The sequence below is a fragment of the Cryphonectria parasitica genome (genome assembly GCF_011745365.1).
Source record: "Cryphonectria parasitica EP155 unplaced genomic scaffold M406scaffold_9, whole genome shotgun sequence".
In the NCBI taxonomy this organism is placed as follows: Eukaryota; Fungi; Ascomycota; class Sordariomycetes; order Diaporthales; family Cryphonectriaceae; genus Cryphonectria; species Cryphonectria parasitica.
Genome location: NW_024468917.1, coordinates 703,435 through 719,003, shown reverse-complemented (window position 1 = coordinate 719,003; position 15,569 = coordinate 703,435). Strand labels below are relative to the sequence as shown.

General features: G+C 55.0%; 5 protein-coding genes across 5 annotated transcripts; 2 read left to right on the top strand and 3 right to left on the bottom strand.

Annotated features, from left to right (window-relative positions):
• Nucleotides 1–1,224: 1,224 nt before the first annotated feature.
• M406DRAFT_267815 (Asp-Glu-Ala-His box polypeptide 16) lies at nucleotides 1,225–2,565 on the top strand (the record flags this gene model as incomplete). Its single annotated transcript, XM_040917892.1, has 1 exon — nucleotides 1,225–2,565. The coding sequence occupies one exon, from the start codon at nucleotides 1,225–1,227 to the stop codon at nucleotides 2,563–2,565; it is 1,341 nt and encodes a 446-aa protein (XP_040771611.1).
• Nucleotides 2,566–4,213: 1,648 nt separating this feature from the next.
• Nucleotides 4,214–6,251, bottom strand: M406DRAFT_296007 (uncharacterized protein; the record flags this gene model as incomplete). Its single annotated transcript, XM_040919221.1, has 3 exons — nucleotides 4,214–4,604; nucleotides 4,686–4,971; nucleotides 5,041–6,251. The coding sequence occupies 3 exons, from the start codon at nucleotides 6,249–6,251 to the stop codon at nucleotides 4,455–4,457; spliced, it is 1,647 nt and encodes a 548-aa protein (XP_040771610.1). The 3' UTR covers nucleotides 4,214–4,454.
• A 1,021-nt stretch (nucleotides 6,252–7,272) lies between these two features.
• On the top strand, nucleotides 7,273–8,848 carry M406DRAFT_342840 (rRNA adenine dimethylase; the record flags this gene model as incomplete). Its single annotated transcript, XM_040921806.1, has 3 exons — nucleotides 7,273–7,290; nucleotides 7,609–8,034; nucleotides 8,129–8,848. The coding sequence occupies 3 exons, from the start codon at nucleotides 7,273–7,275 to the stop codon at nucleotides 8,846–8,848; spliced, it is 1,164 nt and encodes a 387-aa protein (XP_040771609.1).
• A 426-nt stretch (nucleotides 8,849–9,274) lies between these two features.
• Nucleotides 9,275–11,443, bottom strand: M406DRAFT_282388 (uncharacterized protein; the record flags this gene model as incomplete). The annotated part of the gene is made up of 2 exons (XM_040918479.1): nucleotides 9,275–10,183; nucleotides 10,232–11,443. The coding sequence occupies 2 exons, from the start codon at nucleotides 11,441–11,443 to the stop codon at nucleotides 9,563–9,565; spliced, it is 1,833 nt and encodes a 610-aa protein (XP_040771608.1). The 3' UTR covers nucleotides 9,275–9,562.
• A 2,595-nt stretch (nucleotides 11,444–14,038) lies between these two features.
• Nucleotides 14,039–15,386, bottom strand: M406DRAFT_358265 (ribosomal protein L10e). The gene is made up of 3 exons (XM_040923847.1): nucleotides 15,248–15,386; nucleotides 14,562–14,946; nucleotides 14,039–14,487 (listed from the first exon to the last, which is right to left on the bottom strand). Exons 1-3 carry the CDS (start codon nucleotides 15,290–15,292, stop codon nucleotides 14,258–14,260), a joined length of 660 nt encoding a protein of 219 aa, XP_040771607.1. The 5' UTR covers nucleotides 15,293–15,386; the 3' UTR covers nucleotides 14,039–14,257.
• Nucleotides 15,387–15,569: the final 183 nt, after the last annotated feature.

The following is a 15,569-nucleotide window of genomic DNA, read 5'->3' as shown; positions in this document are numbered from 1 at the left end:
GGCGACCCGAGAAGCAGCAGGCGCGACGACCTCGCAAGGGCTCGAGCGGATGAGAAGCGCGATGTCGACGACCTGCGTATACGCTCCCGACAGACCTACATGCAGAAGCGCGAGACGGAGAAGATCGCCCTGCTGAGGAAACAGGTTGCTGACGAGCTTGAGGAGGAGCGCTCCAACCCGCGCCTCTCCGAGAGGGAGCGCCGCGAGTTTGCCAAGAACAGGGAGCTCCTGCGGCTGGCCGAGGAGAGGCTACGCATCGACGACCACAGGGAGGGCTACTACATGCCCGAGGACTACATCACGCAGAAGGGCAAGATAGACAGGAAGAAGAAAGAGGAGGCACTGTACAAGAGATATGTCGAGCGGGACGAGTACGGCCAGGAGAAGTTTGTCACGGAGCACGAGGAATGGGAGAGGGAACAAGCGCAGAAGGCCAAGACCCAGATCCTCAAGCCCGAACTGGAAGATGATGGCAGGTACGAGCACCTCTTTGACGAGGAGCAATACGTCAAATGGATCCAGGACGCCAAGCTGGCCGGCACGGACCCGAAATTGACCCAGGAACAAGCCTATCTCGCGGCGCAGATAGATGCCGCCGAGAAGAAGCAGCTGTCGATACAGGAGACGCGGAAAAGCCTGCCCATCTACGCCTACCGGGACGAATTCCTGGCTGCGCTCAAGGAGTATCAGATTCTCGTCGTGGTCGGAGAGACAGGCAGCGGAAAGACGACCCAACTGCCCCAGTATCTCCTCGAGGGTGGATTTGTCAAGGACGAGACCAAGGTCGGCTGTACGCAGCCCCGAAGGGTTGCTGCGATGAGTGTTGCCGCTCGTGTCGCCGAGGAGATGGCGGTCAAGCTGGGTAACGAAGTGGGCTATTCCATCCGATTCGAAAACAACGTCTCCGACAAGACGGTCCTCGAGTACATGACGGACGGTATGCTGCTGCGGCATTTCATGACGGATCCGCTGCTCAACGACTTTTCGGCCATCATGATCGACGAGGCTCACGAGCGAAGTGTGAACACGGACATACTGTTGGCCCTTTTAAAAGATCTGGCGAGAGAACGGCCCGACCTAAAGCTGCTCATCTCCTCCGCCACGATGAACGCAGCCAAGTTCGCAACTTATTTTGATGATGCTCCCATCTTCAACATTCCTGGGCGCAGGTATCCTGTCGACATCTACTACACGCCGCAGCCAGAGAGCAATTACGTCGCCGCCATGATCTCGACGGTCTTCCAGATCCACAGCACGCAGGGCAGAGGCGATATTCTGGTCTTCCTCACCGGCCAGGATGAGATCGACTCGGCCGAGCAGCAGATCAGCGACATCGCGAGGAAGCTTGGCAGCCGCATCAAAGAGCTGATCATCTGTCCGATTTATGCCAACCTGCCGAGCGAACTTCAGACCAAGATCTTTGAACCAACTCCCGAGAACGCACGCAAGCTGGTTCTGGCAACGAACATCGCAGAAACATCACTGACGATTGACAATATCGTCTATGTCATTGACACGGGATATGAAAAACAAAACTACTACAACCCGGCGACTCGCATGTCCTCCCTCAACGTGGTGCCGTGCTCCAGGGCGGCCGCCAACCAGAGGAGCGGTCGTGCTGGACGTGTCGGGCCCGGCAAATGCTTCCGGCTGTACACCAAGTTCTCATACATGAACGAGATGGACGAGTCACCGACGCCAGAAATCCAGCGCACGAACCTGAACAGCGTTGTGCTGCAGCTGAAGTCACTCGGTATCGAGAAGCTACTCGATTTCGACTTCATCGACCCACCGCCCACCGAGGCCCTCATCTCTGCCCTCGACAACCTCTACGCCCTACAGGCCCTCAATCACAAGGGCGAGCTGACGCGTCTCGGCCGGCAGATGGCCGAGTTCCCCACCGCGCCCGAGATTGCAAAAGCAGTCATCGCATCCGGCAAAGAAGGTGCCGTGGAAGAGGTCCTCAGCATCGTAGCTATGCTGGACGAAGCAGCGGCGCTCTTCTTCCGACCCAAGGACAAGAAGATCCACGCAGACTCGGCCCGACGCCGCTTCACCGTCAAGGAAGGGGGCGACCACCTCACGCTCCTCAACATCTGGAACCAGTGGGTGGAGAGCGACTTCTCGCCCATCTGGTCACGCGAGAACTTCCTGCAGCAGCGGTCGCTCACCAGGGCGCGCGACGTGCGCGAGCAGCTGGCCAAGCTGTGCGACCGCGTGGAGGTGCAGCTGTCGTCGTGCGGCGCCAACAACTTCCGCCCGATCCAGCGCGCCCTCACCGCCGGCTTCTTCAGCAACGCCACGCGCATGGACAGGCGGGGTGACGGGTACAGGACGCTCAAGAACAACTCGAGCGTCTGGATCCACCCGAGCAGCGTCCTCAAGGAGATCGACCCGCCGCCCAAGACGGTCATCTACCACGAGCTGGTGCAGACCAGTAAGGAGTACATGCGGAGCTGCCTGCCCATCGAGGTCGCCTGGCTGCGGGAGCTGGCGCCGCACTTTTACAAGAAGCATGAGCTGGACGCTATGGAGGAGAAGAAGATGCCTAAACAGAGGAGGTAAGGTAAAGTAGGTCGAGTGGTTGGAGTAAATAGTGATGGTGTTGGTTTGAAAAGAGTAGTAGCAAGAATTTGAGAGTGACAAATTGGTACTCTCAATGTTTGGGTCTTCTGTATGGCTCTGCTTGTGCTGGATGATGACGGGTGTCTCGTGTCAGGCATCTCCTTCGTATATGACGATCGGCCTTTTGCCTTGGACTCTCTTCTCATGTGAGATCGTCGGTATAAGGGTTTTTGCCCTCTAGGCAATTCGCATCTTGTTCAGCGCCTGGCTCTTCATGGGCATTTTTATTGTGATATTGCCGAAGCTACAGATTTTGACCTGCTTCACCCGCCCAGGCAAAGCAGCTCAAGACAGAAGAAAGAAGAAAAAAAGAGAAAGCCTCCTTGTAGTGATTAGAACCCACAACATTTTCAATGCTCTCCCTGCATCGGATTTTCAGTACACACCCATTGAAAAAGCAGCTCCGTCTACCTAGAAGAGAAGGTACACAGCTGCACAACAACTATGAGACCGGCTCACTCAACCTCGAACCACCCCCGTGCATGCACAGAACAGTCCACTACCACCCCCCTCTCTTCTCAAGAACTAGAGCCAGATGTCCTCTCGTTCTTGTTGTACTCATGTGCCTTGTTTGCCTGTTTAAGTGGTTTAGCAGAAGTCGTCTGCGGCAAATAGCAACGCTGAATTGACACATGAAAGGTGGTGGTGAAGGGGGAGTGGGGCGGGGACGAGGTGAATGAGACGCACCCGGTTGACCTTGGCAGCTTGGATGGAGGAGCGAGTCCATCTGTGGAAAGGTAAAAAGACAAATTAGACCGGAGAAGTTAATCATCTAGCTTTGGAAAAGTTTTCGAATTCGTAGAGTGTGAAATGCAATTCCTTTTCCCCCTTTATCTTCCTCTTTCTTCTCCTTCTTCTAGGAAACTCGGTAGGAGGAGGTTGTTGTTGCTGTAAAGAGCTTACACGAAAAGGACGGTGGCCATCGTAAAGGCTGCTAGGGGAGCCATGATAGTCTGCAAGAGTGGGTTAAGCAAAACTGGAAATGAAACCTCCTTTGTGCTATGAGCAAGCAAGGAAGGGAATGAATTGAGGAATGACTTACCCTTGGGTTCAGGTTACCTCTGTGAGGGGCCATGACGATAATCTGTGTGTGTTTTGTTTGTGGGCTGAAGGTAGAGAGAGAGAAGGACCGTGGGGCTTTGAGGAATGAATCAGGCGATGCGCGGTAGACATTGAGAACAACCCCGAACCCTCCTCACTTACAATGCTGAATAAATGGAAACCTACTTCTTCACTCCCAACAACCCGTTCCGGAAGAGGATTCAAAAGAAAAGGAAATGATACTACCATTAGTGTATACGTATTAGAAAGAACAATGTATTGGATTTTCACTTCCTTCTCATACCTTTTACTATAATGTGCTGGGATGATCAGACAACTGTTTTCTTCCCTTTCACCAAGAGATCATGGCTCTAGCGGAAACCAGCCTCCTGGCACCCCGTCCGTCAAATTAATTCTACTCGTTGATACCTGGGCACGATCAAATTTCTGCTTGTCGTCACATGAATTATGTACATTGCCTGCCAAATCTCCTGCTCATACAGGTTCGAGAAACACCCGCAGACGCCCAAGTTTTGATGACATGTTTCGTTGAAATGAATACATTTGCTCGTATCGTATTCATGGGGTATCTGTAAAACAATAACACGAGCTACAAAGTGCAAGTGTCCTACCGCCCCTCCATTGACGCCTGTCCAGTGGACGAACTCCACCACCACTTTGATGCTCTGATGGTCCAAATCTGCTGGGAAAGCTTCTCTGACTTCATCAACGCACCGTTCACAAAGAAACAACGCATGTGCGATTCCTCTTCTTTTTCCTTCTCCTCCTCAATTCTTCGATGCCAGGGTATCCGGCGCATTCTCATTCGTGACGCCACTCCACGCAGGCCGCCCCTCCACCGAGACAGGTGCCAGGGCGTCCGCCATTGCCTCGTCGTAGCTAGGTGGTGCCTCATCATAGGACGGAGGCGCAACTCCCTCAAAGGCCCCGGCGCCTGCCCCGCCACCACTGCTGCTGCCCACGGCAGGGCTTCCCAAGGTCGAGGCCTGTGCCGGCACCTGACCTGGCTGCAGCTGGGGCGGGTAGAGCGGGTCGTTTTGTTGCTGTCTTGGTGGCAGCGAGGGGCTCGACACCGACGACGCAGCCGCGTTCGGTCGCGGCGATGGTCTCGAGCTTGGTCCTGCATGTGACGACGTGCGTGTCTGCTGCCGGCGGCTCGTCATGGCGGCTTGCGCCAGTCCCGCGGGCGGCGTCAGACCCGAGTAAACCTGCACTCCGCTAAAGTGCAACGGCAGGAAGAGCGTTTGGGTCAGATCGGGCACGGCGTGGTTTTTGCCTTTTGATCTCCCCTTTTTAAACCCCTTTCCTAGAGTTCCGGAAGAGATGGAGACCGCGTCGTCGGGTATGGCCGACGTCGTTCCTGGTGGTTTTCCCCAGCTCACCCCCAGTCTGAGCTCGAGGGCATATGTTCGTTTGAGGTTGCATGTGACAAAAGTAGGCATCACAGTGTTCGGAAGCGGCTTTGAGTTCCAAAGCACCTCGTTGACCTCCATCTCTCTGCCGACTGCATCGTCGGGGCCCCACTGCAGAGGCACAGCAAGACCATGTCTCGAGACAACGACCCATTTTGTGACCTCGGTGTTGACGAGACCCTGGGCTCGTACGGTAGTTGCGCCCACGAGCTCCATCTGCATTGACGTCAGGTAGCACTCTGCTCGGCTGTCTGCGAGCTTCTTGGCGATGAGGCGAAGCGGGACAGGTTTATTGCAGGTCAGTACCGCGGGATGTGGGAGACGTGCAGAGAGCTCCACCGACGGCGGCTGATCGGCGTCTGAGGCACCGTTGACGTCGAGCGATCGGGCGCTTGCCTTGCGCCCAAACATGGAGCTCCTTTTTGGGTTGAGGGGCGGTGTCGAGGGCCCCCCTAGACCAGGGCTCTTTGGCCGGAATGTGAAAGGTCGTCTCGCATAGGCCTCCTGGTTCGTGACTGGTGGTCGTGGCGGCTCAATGGGCAGGAATTTGAACCCGATCTGATGCCTCAGGTTCTCCTTGAAGAGTCCCGGCCGCTGTATTGTGACCTTGACATAATAGCGAATCTCCGCCTGCCCTGGGAACCCCGTGAAGCTGGGAGGCAGCGTCTTGGTGACATGCTTGTAAAAGAGCTGCTTGCTCCCGTCCATCAGCCTGATGCCGCCCATGCCGAAGAAACTGGGCCCCGCGAAGCCTCCTGCCCCTGCCAGACCTCCTATCTGTGCCATGGCGTTTGGATCACCGCAGGCATTGTTGAAGGGCACCTTGAACTTGAAATTCCACACATGCTGGCCGGGATTCAGCAGTATAGACGGGGAGTAGGCCGGGACGCTCTCGTCGGGATAGACCTGCTGCACCTTGTACAGGACCTTGTGGTTCTCGTGGACGACCTGAGACTTCTGAAGCCCAGGTGATTTCGGGTTGAGACCTGGATAGTCAGGCGCGCTCAGGGCGGTCTTGGATTCACCTTCGAGCTTGACAATGACTGCGCCGATGTTTTCAGGCCGGTTGATTCCTAGCATCACCCTCCCAGAGATGATGTCGAGGTTGGTATAGAACTCTGGAGGATTATCGAAAGCTATGCGGACCGACATCTTTGAGGACTGACGAGGCGACTGGGCGAGGCTTGTGGAGGTTATGTTCGTCCTGACGAGGACGATTGGCCTGGAGCCAGCTCAAGATGAATCCCTTGTTAATTGTGTAGGTGTAGATCACACAGCTGTCGACTAAGTCATGGCTCCAAGGCTCCCAAGTAAGAAAAAAAAACCTCGTCATAAGCCCAGGCCCAGCAAGCACGTCGAGACCGTCACTAAGTTTTCTGAGTTTTTTCCTTTGTTTGAGGGGTGACAAGTCTGATACACCAAATCTTCCGCGGCGAGACAGAACCAGGGTGGTGGATAGGTCTGTGTTGATATCCTAGGAGACACACGCGTGAAAAGAAAGAAGAAAAAGTGAAAGTAAAAGTAAAAGTGAAAGCAGGAAGAAGTATTGAGACCTGAGGCAGTAAGAAAAAAAGGATCCGACGTTTGCGCGCCTGAAGTAAGACCAAGAGATGCCAAGTTAGGTCCAGGGTCCCCCCTTTGCCTCCTTATAAAGGCTCAGCCAGGGGACGACGCAAGCAAAGACCTGCTGAGCCTCACTGGGCCGCCTGATCGGATTTTGAGACGGACACGCCGGAAGTGAGGAAGTTGGTGAGCCGACAAAGCCGTCCAGCCCTTTCTTTGATCTTGCGGAGAGAGTCAGCTCTGCTGCTGCTGCTGCTGCTGCTGCTGCTGTTGTAATATTGATGCTGCTGAGGGGATGGGGCGTCCAACCTGAGGTGCTCTTTAAGCGCCCAGGTGTTGATGATGATGACGGCGTTCGTCAGCTCGAAGAAAGTTGCCTCGTCTTGTTCACAGTTCAGGAGAGTTTGTTCGCGTGAGGGTGTTGTTGCAGCCTTGTGGATGGAGAGCGGCCGTCAAAATAGAAAGCCACAACGGCCAAGTACAAAACACACAAAAGAAAGTGAAGAATGTCTGGTGGAATTGAAAGACTTGGATCAGATTAGATTCAGGCCTGAGTGACGTACTTCTCACATACTACGCACGCTGGTTTGGCTTCTAGTAGCACGGTACAATGGGTGAGAATAGCAGGGTAGCACGCATGTACTATGCCGCCCATCGCCCCCCCCCCCCCGGAAACCCCACTGCAGCATACTGGAACCGTAGCATGCAAGACCCTGGTCTAGATCATCTGCTATCGATAAGCCGCCCAATTTATTTTTTGAGGTTTCCAAACCAGCAAATACATTTCATTCTCTCTTGAAGAACGATCAATCCCAAGTGATGAACATCATATTATAACCGTCTTGATTTTCTTCCAAGCACCTCTCCTCAAATGGGCAAGGCCAATACCAAGCGCAAAGGAGGCGCATCCTCCTCCTCGTCGACACCCTACGACCGGCCCTCCAAGAAGTCCTCGACATCGGGCGCCGCCGCCAAGAACAATGTCTTCAAGTTCAATACGAACGTGGGCCAGCACATTCTCAAGAACCCAGGCATAGCAGACGCCATCGTGGACAAGGCCAACCTCAAGCCCACCGACACGGTCCTCGAGATCGGCCCGGGAACGGGCAACATCAGCGTGCGCATCCTGGAGAAGGCCAAGAGGCTCGTGGCCGTCGAGCTGGACCCGCGCATGGCGAGCGAGATCACAAAGCGTGTCATGGGCACCCCGAGCCAGAAGAAGCTCGAGGTGCTCCTCGGCGACGCCATCAAGCTCGACTTCCCACCCCACGACGTGTGCATCTCCAACACGCCCTACCAGATCTCCAGTCCCCTCGTCTTCAAGCTGCTGAGCATGCCGAACCCACCGAGGTGTTGTGTCCTCATGTTTCAGGTATATAAGTCTCTTTCTTTCTTTCTTCTCTTTGCCCCCCTTCTTCACTATTTTCTCCAACCCGGGTTCGGTGGCTAACTCTTTACAACTACAGAGAGAATTCGCCCTCCGCCTCACCGCCCGCCCCGGCGACCCCCTCTACAACCGTCTCTCCGTCAACGCCCAGTTCTTCTCCAAGATCACCCACATCATGAAGGTCGGCCGGCAAAACTTCCGCCCCCCGCCCCAGGTCGAGTCCTCGGTCGTGCGCATCGAGCCCAAGCTGGGCAAGGACAGGCCGGCCGTCAGCTGGGCCGAGTTCGACGGCCTGCTGCGCATCGTCTTCAGCCGCAAGAACAAGACCGTGCGCGCGAGCTTCGGCACCAAGGAGGTCCTCGCGCTCGTCGAGAGGAACTACAGGACCTGGTGCGCGCTGAACAACGTCCCCGTGGACGAGACCATCGTCGAGGACGGCGGCGGGGACGTGGTGGACGAGGACGCGAGTATGGATGTGGACGGGCATGACGGCGACGGAGAGTGGGGGGGGATTATGGATGTTGATGGCGCTGCTGAAGACCAGGAGCTGGAAGACGAGGAGGACAACGACGACGACGACGACGACCTGCCTGCGTTCTTCAAGGAACAAACTGCAACCCACACGGCCAAGACGCCCAGCAGGAGGAAGAAAACCAAAGTCGCGGAGCTCGTGCGATCCAAGGTCACGAGGGTCCTGCAGGGCACGGACATGGCGGACCAGCGTGCGGGCAAGCTGGATGAGAACGCGTTTTTGAAGCTTCTCTATGCGTTCAACAAGGAGAACATACACTTTGCGTAGGCTTCAGAGGGACGAAATCCGGTATAGGAGAGGAAGAGAGAAAGTCGGTGGGTCTGCAGTCATCCAACCGAGCACCATCAGTTGCATCAAGGAGGCTCGGCAAGAGGGAGGGAGCAAGTCTTCTCATCACTTAAATCTTTGGCGTCATGGTTATTCAGGCACGCAGGCGTTCAGGTTCAAGATGAAAACGTCCCACGATGAGAGGGACGAGAGGAGCATTTGCTTAAATAGTTGGCGATGATACCTGGGAACGGAAAAAAAAAAAATTTCTAAAGCGGTGAGTTTAGTACGAGAGAGAGACAAGACGATGATCAGGCAGCAAGAGTTTCATTTTGCTGTAGCCCAATGTACACTGCTTGTGACGGTTTTAGGACTTGGATGGCAGTCCAGAGCAGAAAGTTGCCCCTTGACGGACAGAACATTGATGAGTCCCATAATGCTTGAGATTGTCTGGATCCTGAGATGATGCTGAATGCTATATGTATATGATATCGTCGTGCAAAAATTTCTTGAACCGACCAGCCTAATTCCCGCCCTCAGAACGCCGGATAAACAATAAAAGTGAAGATGTTTACTGTATGTGTCTCATATCATCTTTATGCAGTGGAGGAAAAAGAAAGCAAAAATACATCTCCAAACGTCACCTCCCAACATGTGTTCACCACGATGATACGTGTGCCTTGATGACTCGCCCAAAGGAGAAAAGAAATGGCCCTACACCTCCCCCCAGCTTCCCATGGGCCCAGTGCTGGCGATGAGGCTACCAGTGCCGATGCTCCCTGGGCCACCATTAGCACCGATATCCCAATAGTGCCGGCTCGAGTGTCTCGAGCTGGAGACGCTCAGACTTCCCCGCCTGCCCGACCGCCGCGTGCTTTGGCTTGCGCAGCTGCCGTGCACTACCTGGCTAGGCACGCTCGGCCCGCCGCTGACCTTGAACGACTTGCGCCGCTGGTGGAGTAGCGGGTGGTGTTGGCGAACGCGGGCGGCGGCGCGGGCGGCGGCGATGTCAGGGGAGACGGGGGCGTAAGACTGGGAAGGGGTAGTCGAGGCTGCGCGGGAAGTGAAGCGGCTGCGGAGGTAGCGAAAGACGAGTCTGATATCGAGGTCCTGTTCCCACTCTTGCTGGGTAAAAGTACCGCCGGGTATGTGTGAAGATTCGAGTCCAGAACCTGCAGCCGGGCTGTCTGCATTATTTCTCGCCCCGGGAATATCGACCGGTCTTGTGTGAGGGGGGATGGTCTGCAGGGTGGGTTGGAGCTGTGGCACCGCAGGTAACATGCTGGCACCAGCATTTGAGATTGACGCGGCACGGTCCATTATATCAACGGTATCCTCCGTATTGATGTTCATTGACGGTCTGTCTGCAGTTGCGGGCGCAACCTCCGGGATTGCTGGCAGTCCTGCATACGGTAGCGGCTGCTGTTGTATGCGCGCGTACGTCGAGAAAGCGCCAGGGTGAGGGTGTGAGGACAGCTGATTGACCAGACTGCCGAGCTCACGAGCGATGCGATCGAGGACGCGCAGCTGCCAAGGACTGTCTGGCTCGGCGCCACCAAGTGCAGAGACTGGGGCGGAGGCCTTGGGCGTAGACGAGAGGTCATCGGCATCCAGACCAAGCTCGTCCGGCAACGCCTCGCCAAAGAGCACGCAAAGAAGCTTGTCATCGATCCCCATCAAGTCGCGGATGACCTTTCTTGTGATGCGCGACCACATACCGGTCTCATTGCTCTCGCCCGCGCCCAGCTCAAGCTCGGACGCGTCCTGGTCGTGCCACTCGGTCCCTGCGAGTGAGGCGTCTGGCGTGGGCACACTGGCGGAACCCATAGTTGCTTCCTCTGCATCGGGGTCTGTGAACACCTGGCTGCTGCTTCCTCTCCTCACTTTGCTCGTCAGGGCCGACACGGTCGACTCTCGCCTTCGCCTCGTCTCCTTCTGTATCTCCTGCAGCAGAATCTTGCTTTGCTCAAGACGCCATTCCTCAATGCGATGCCTGCGCGCGGCATCCTGTGCTTCTTCGTATTCTAGCGCCAGTTGTCCCAGCTCCAGGCTCTCTCGTCTCCTCTTGACTCTGCGAGGGTTGTAGCGCTCGAATTGGTACATCTGCTCCTGCATGTCGGCGGACAAGCCCTGCGTGTCTAGTCTGAAGCTCCCGAGCCCATCGTGACTTGGTAATATCTGCATCGACTGCATGGGCCCGCCCTGCTGCCTGAACTCGGGCAAGTGGCTGTCGAGGCTGTCGAGCTCTGCATCGTCCTCGGCGGCGGCGGCGGCAGCAGCATCCTCCTCTGCCTCCTCGATGATGTCAGAGTTCGCAGGCTCGGAGTAGAGGTGATCCGAGTACGCGATCGTCTGAAGGCTCCCAAGGTCGCTTATCCTTGACCGTCCAGGTGTGGGCTGGTCATCTTGGACGGAGGAGAGGTACGAGGTTGAGGTTCCGGCATCGGTGGCAGGGGAGAACAGGACCCAGGTCTGCGACTCGTGAGGCTGCGCAAGTGGTGGCGGGGCGGCTACACGAGCTTCAGACTCGGAAGAGGTCGGGTCAACCCGGATGACACGCTGGGAAACATGTCGGGTCGGTTGTTGGAACGCCATCCTGAGGACTGGTATGGAAGAGAAGCTGGGTGAGGCAAACGAAGGTGGGCGGAGGAGCTGCTCTTTTGAATCGAATGGTGACTGACGGTGGAGGGGTCGCCGGATGTGGACAAGGCGCAATGCAACGCTCTGCGATGAGATGATGAGGCGACTAACTGCGCTGCAGAAGAGAAAAGATAGACCGTCTGGTGCAGCGTTTTAAGGAGGAAAGAAAGACAGCAGATGCCACTATCTTCGTAACCACCTTGTGTGAGGAGGAAGTCGTGTATCGGCGACAGAAAGGGGGGAGGTTGTGTAGCGCAGGCGGGGAAGTGGTTGTGGTCGCGTAGTACAGGCGTAGCACGACGATCTTTCTAAGTCTGGTGTGATGGCATGCTGTATGTACGACAGATATCGTCCACCAGTGAGCGCCCCTGCAGGTCGAACCAGTCTCTGTGTGCCACGGCGATCTCTCGCTGTCTGAGTCAACAACAGCTCTCGAAAGGTGGCGGTTGTCTGTTCGAGTCAACCCAGTCCTACCCTCACGATGACTGGCAGCGATGTCAGGTAAGACGTTGTTGTTGTTGCACAACGTAAGGTTCTCGAGTCGGTTGTGTACGGGCGTATGTGATAGGAACGGCGGTAGTAATGATAAGAGACGTGTCGTGCCGTTGTCTCCAGGTAGCTCCAGGGTGCACGAGTAATGAATTACATGGTCTGGAAGGAGTACTTTTGGTAATGGTTCGGAAAGATGGAGCAGGTCTTTGCGAGAATGTATCGGGAGAGGCAAACCAGGGAGACGATCGAGGAGATGCCCAAAAACCAGGCCAGTGTCAGTGCTGAGTTTGGGAAATGAGAAGGCTCGCTCGCTCTCTCGCTCGTTCCTAGTCAGCAACACACTGCAGATAAGCAAAAAAGCAACATGAAATAGTCATCATACAACAAATAAGTTGAAGGATTACAAGGGTGATGAACCAGGGCGCATAGAGAATTGATGGGAATGGGAGGGGGGTTGGTAAAAGGCTCGTGGACTAAAGCGCCTTCTCCCAACAATCAGCTGCATGCGCCAAGTCAAGTTGGGTCAGGTCAGGGACCTCAGGTCCAGAGACAAGACGAGATGGGATAGACCACCTGAGGGTTGCAGATGCTCGGGTGGGAAGAGACGGGGGGGTTGTCATAAGAGACAAGGAAAAGGCGGGATGGAACACAGACACACACACACACTTCAGGCTGATGGAGTGGTGATGATGTACTATAGTAGGTGACTGGGCGCCTTGGGCAACCCCCCACTACCATTAGTACAGTCAGGAGGTACTATAGTTAGACGGGCGATAGCAGATCTTCCACTTACGGTACAATACCTGCCGTAAACCCCTCAAAAACAAGTACAGCTAGTTCCCAAGTACCAAACACGTCAGCCGCCCAACTTTTCTTCTAATGTTTCATACAAAAAAGAGTGACGCACATTGCTATTGCCCCTTCGTAGCACACACCGGCAGCTGATCCATGATCAACTTATGGCATACGTCCTCTATCACAACCTCTTTCCCCTTGCTACCCCCCCTCCCTCTCCCTCCTTGACCGTCTATCTTTACTTCCAGCCCATCAGTCCCTTCCCCCACTGGCCCTCGTCTCGCGTCAGCACAGACGCGGGAGACCCGAAGGTTGTTGTGGCATGTTTGACAGGAACAGGATGGTTCATCCTCTGCTATCTTTCTTCCATCACCTCATACTCCTTCCAATAAACTTCTCGAACAGCCCACACTACCTACTTATGCAAGTGCGCCCCCTCATCGCAACATAAGGGACCCTTTCTCTGGTGGCATGATAAGATAACCTCGACAGCTGAGATCCACATTTTCGCGTCATCCCGCCGCCTTGTCTATCGACGGCGATGTACCTCCAACTCTTTGAAATGAACCCCACCAGCCCACCTCGTATGTCGTGCTCATCGCCTGCGGCTGTTGCTCGAGCCTAGATTAGAAAGTCCCTGAGTCGTAGCACTTAGAGGGAACCGCTGGTCTGAAAAGCTTTTCGAAATTGATGCGAGGAGAGCTATTCATGATGTCAAAGCGACGTTGCCAAGATGGACACTGCTAGATAACAGGAAGCGAGAAAGGAAAAACGCGCGCGAGAGAGAGAGAGAGAGAGAGAGAGAGAGAGAGAGAGGGTCGAATGGACCATCATGAGCCTTTTTTTTGGGTTTCACTGGGCTTTTTGGCCCGTATGAGTATGTATTGTCGATCCAGTCTTGCTTAAATTTCTTGGATTGCGAGTCTGCGCCTTATCCGCGAGCATCAACCCGATACCGGTCATATTTCTGCACACAAGGCAGGCCAGAAATGGCACGGTCGCATGACATGCTAGATCTTACGATAGACGACTGACTGGTATGAGCTTGCTTAAGCTTTGATATGGAAACTTATTCAGACTGCGATCGGTACTTATCGGCATCTTGGCAAGAGACGCTCAACTGATTACTGAGCGAGGTTGGGTGCCTGATATTATATTTGGCAGTCGAGAGCTGCTCAATGAGTCAACAGCCCTTAGATTTCAAAGTCACGTTCGTTCAGCATGTCATCACATTGCAGCCACGCTGCTAACAAGACCAGATTTGACAGTTGATACCAGGCCAGTCTTGTAGATCAAAATCCGAATTGCATGTTTTGTGTCGTAAAGCTAGGGGCTCCCGCATATGAGAGTGGATGCTCTAGTTCAACCACACAGCCGTATCGGCTTCCTCCTCAGTGAACCCTGTTGACGCCAGCCCGATTCCCAAATGCAGTTACGGTTTTCCCATGCAAGCACAACAAGAGAAGAGACGCCTGGAACCCTCTAGGCCTCGAAAGCCTCGGGGAAGCGCTTCATGTTGTACTCAAGAGGACCGTGGTTGGCCAGGAACTGCACGTAGGCACCATCCACCTTGACGCGGCCAGCAGCCTTCTTCTCCAGGTACTCGTCGCGGCGGAGAGGGGTGAAGCCCCAGTTCTTGGAGATGATAATCTTTTGGCGACCGGGGAACTTGTACTGAGAACGGCGGAGGGCCTCGAGGGCGACGGCACGGTCTGATGAGAATTTGTCAGCTCATGGTCTGTTCTGCGGGACGAATCTACTCTGGGAGGGACGAGTCTGGACATACTGGAGTCACGAGTGCGGACGCTCATGATGATCTGACCAATGTTGACACGGGCGACAGTGCCGTTGGGCTTGCCCCAGGCACCACGCATACCAGTCTGCAGTCTATCGGCACCGGCACAAGACAACATCTTGTTGATACGGACGACGTGGAAAGGGTGGGCGCGGACACGCAGGTGGAAACCTTCCTTTCCGGCGGTCTTGACCAGGTACTTGTTGGCGCAAATACGGGCGGCCTCGAGGGCCTCGGAACTCAGCTGCTCGTACTCATTGGAAACAAGGTGGATGCAGAGAGGGAAGTCGTCGACAGTCGCACGCTTGCGGCCCAGATCGAAGATGCGAATCTTGGGGTCGGGCACACCACGGTTGAACCGGGACTTGGGGTAGGGCTATTGAGGAAATAACTGTTAGCAATTTATCTTCCTTTCCTTCGGTCTATCTCTTTCTCTCTTCACGTGAGAAAGCCCGTCGTTGTCTTGGGTCTCCCTCCCCAGACGTCGAGACCGAGCCTCTACGGTCTGCAAACGCATATCCATCACTGAACAACCAGGACGTCAAAGTAAATGAGCGTCATTATGATGTCGTGGCCATTCTGATCCGGCAACCCCCTCGCGTTTGCAGACTTTTCGAGATCGACTCATCTCCGATCGGTTTTCCATCGCGCAGCAATTCTCCGTAAATGTCGCTTACCTTGTTCTTGCAGTAACGGTAGCAACGAGCCGGACGACGCGCCATTTTGACTGATTGATGGGGGTCGTGATAAGGGTGTTGTTGGTGATGTCGTTGCTGGAGGTTGAGGAGGAAGAAAGGCGGCCGTCCCTCTTTTTTACTGACCCTGCTTTGAAATCAGACCCAACGGCAAATCGAGTGTCCCATCTGTCAGCAGTGGCGTAGTGCGAGGTTGGTCCGCAGTCCGCAGAACTGGTGAAAATGGCCCGTGCTCACCCACAGCACGTGATGCGGGCTGCCCCAGGATGGTCTTTTCGGTCTGGCTTACCTAAGGCACCTACAC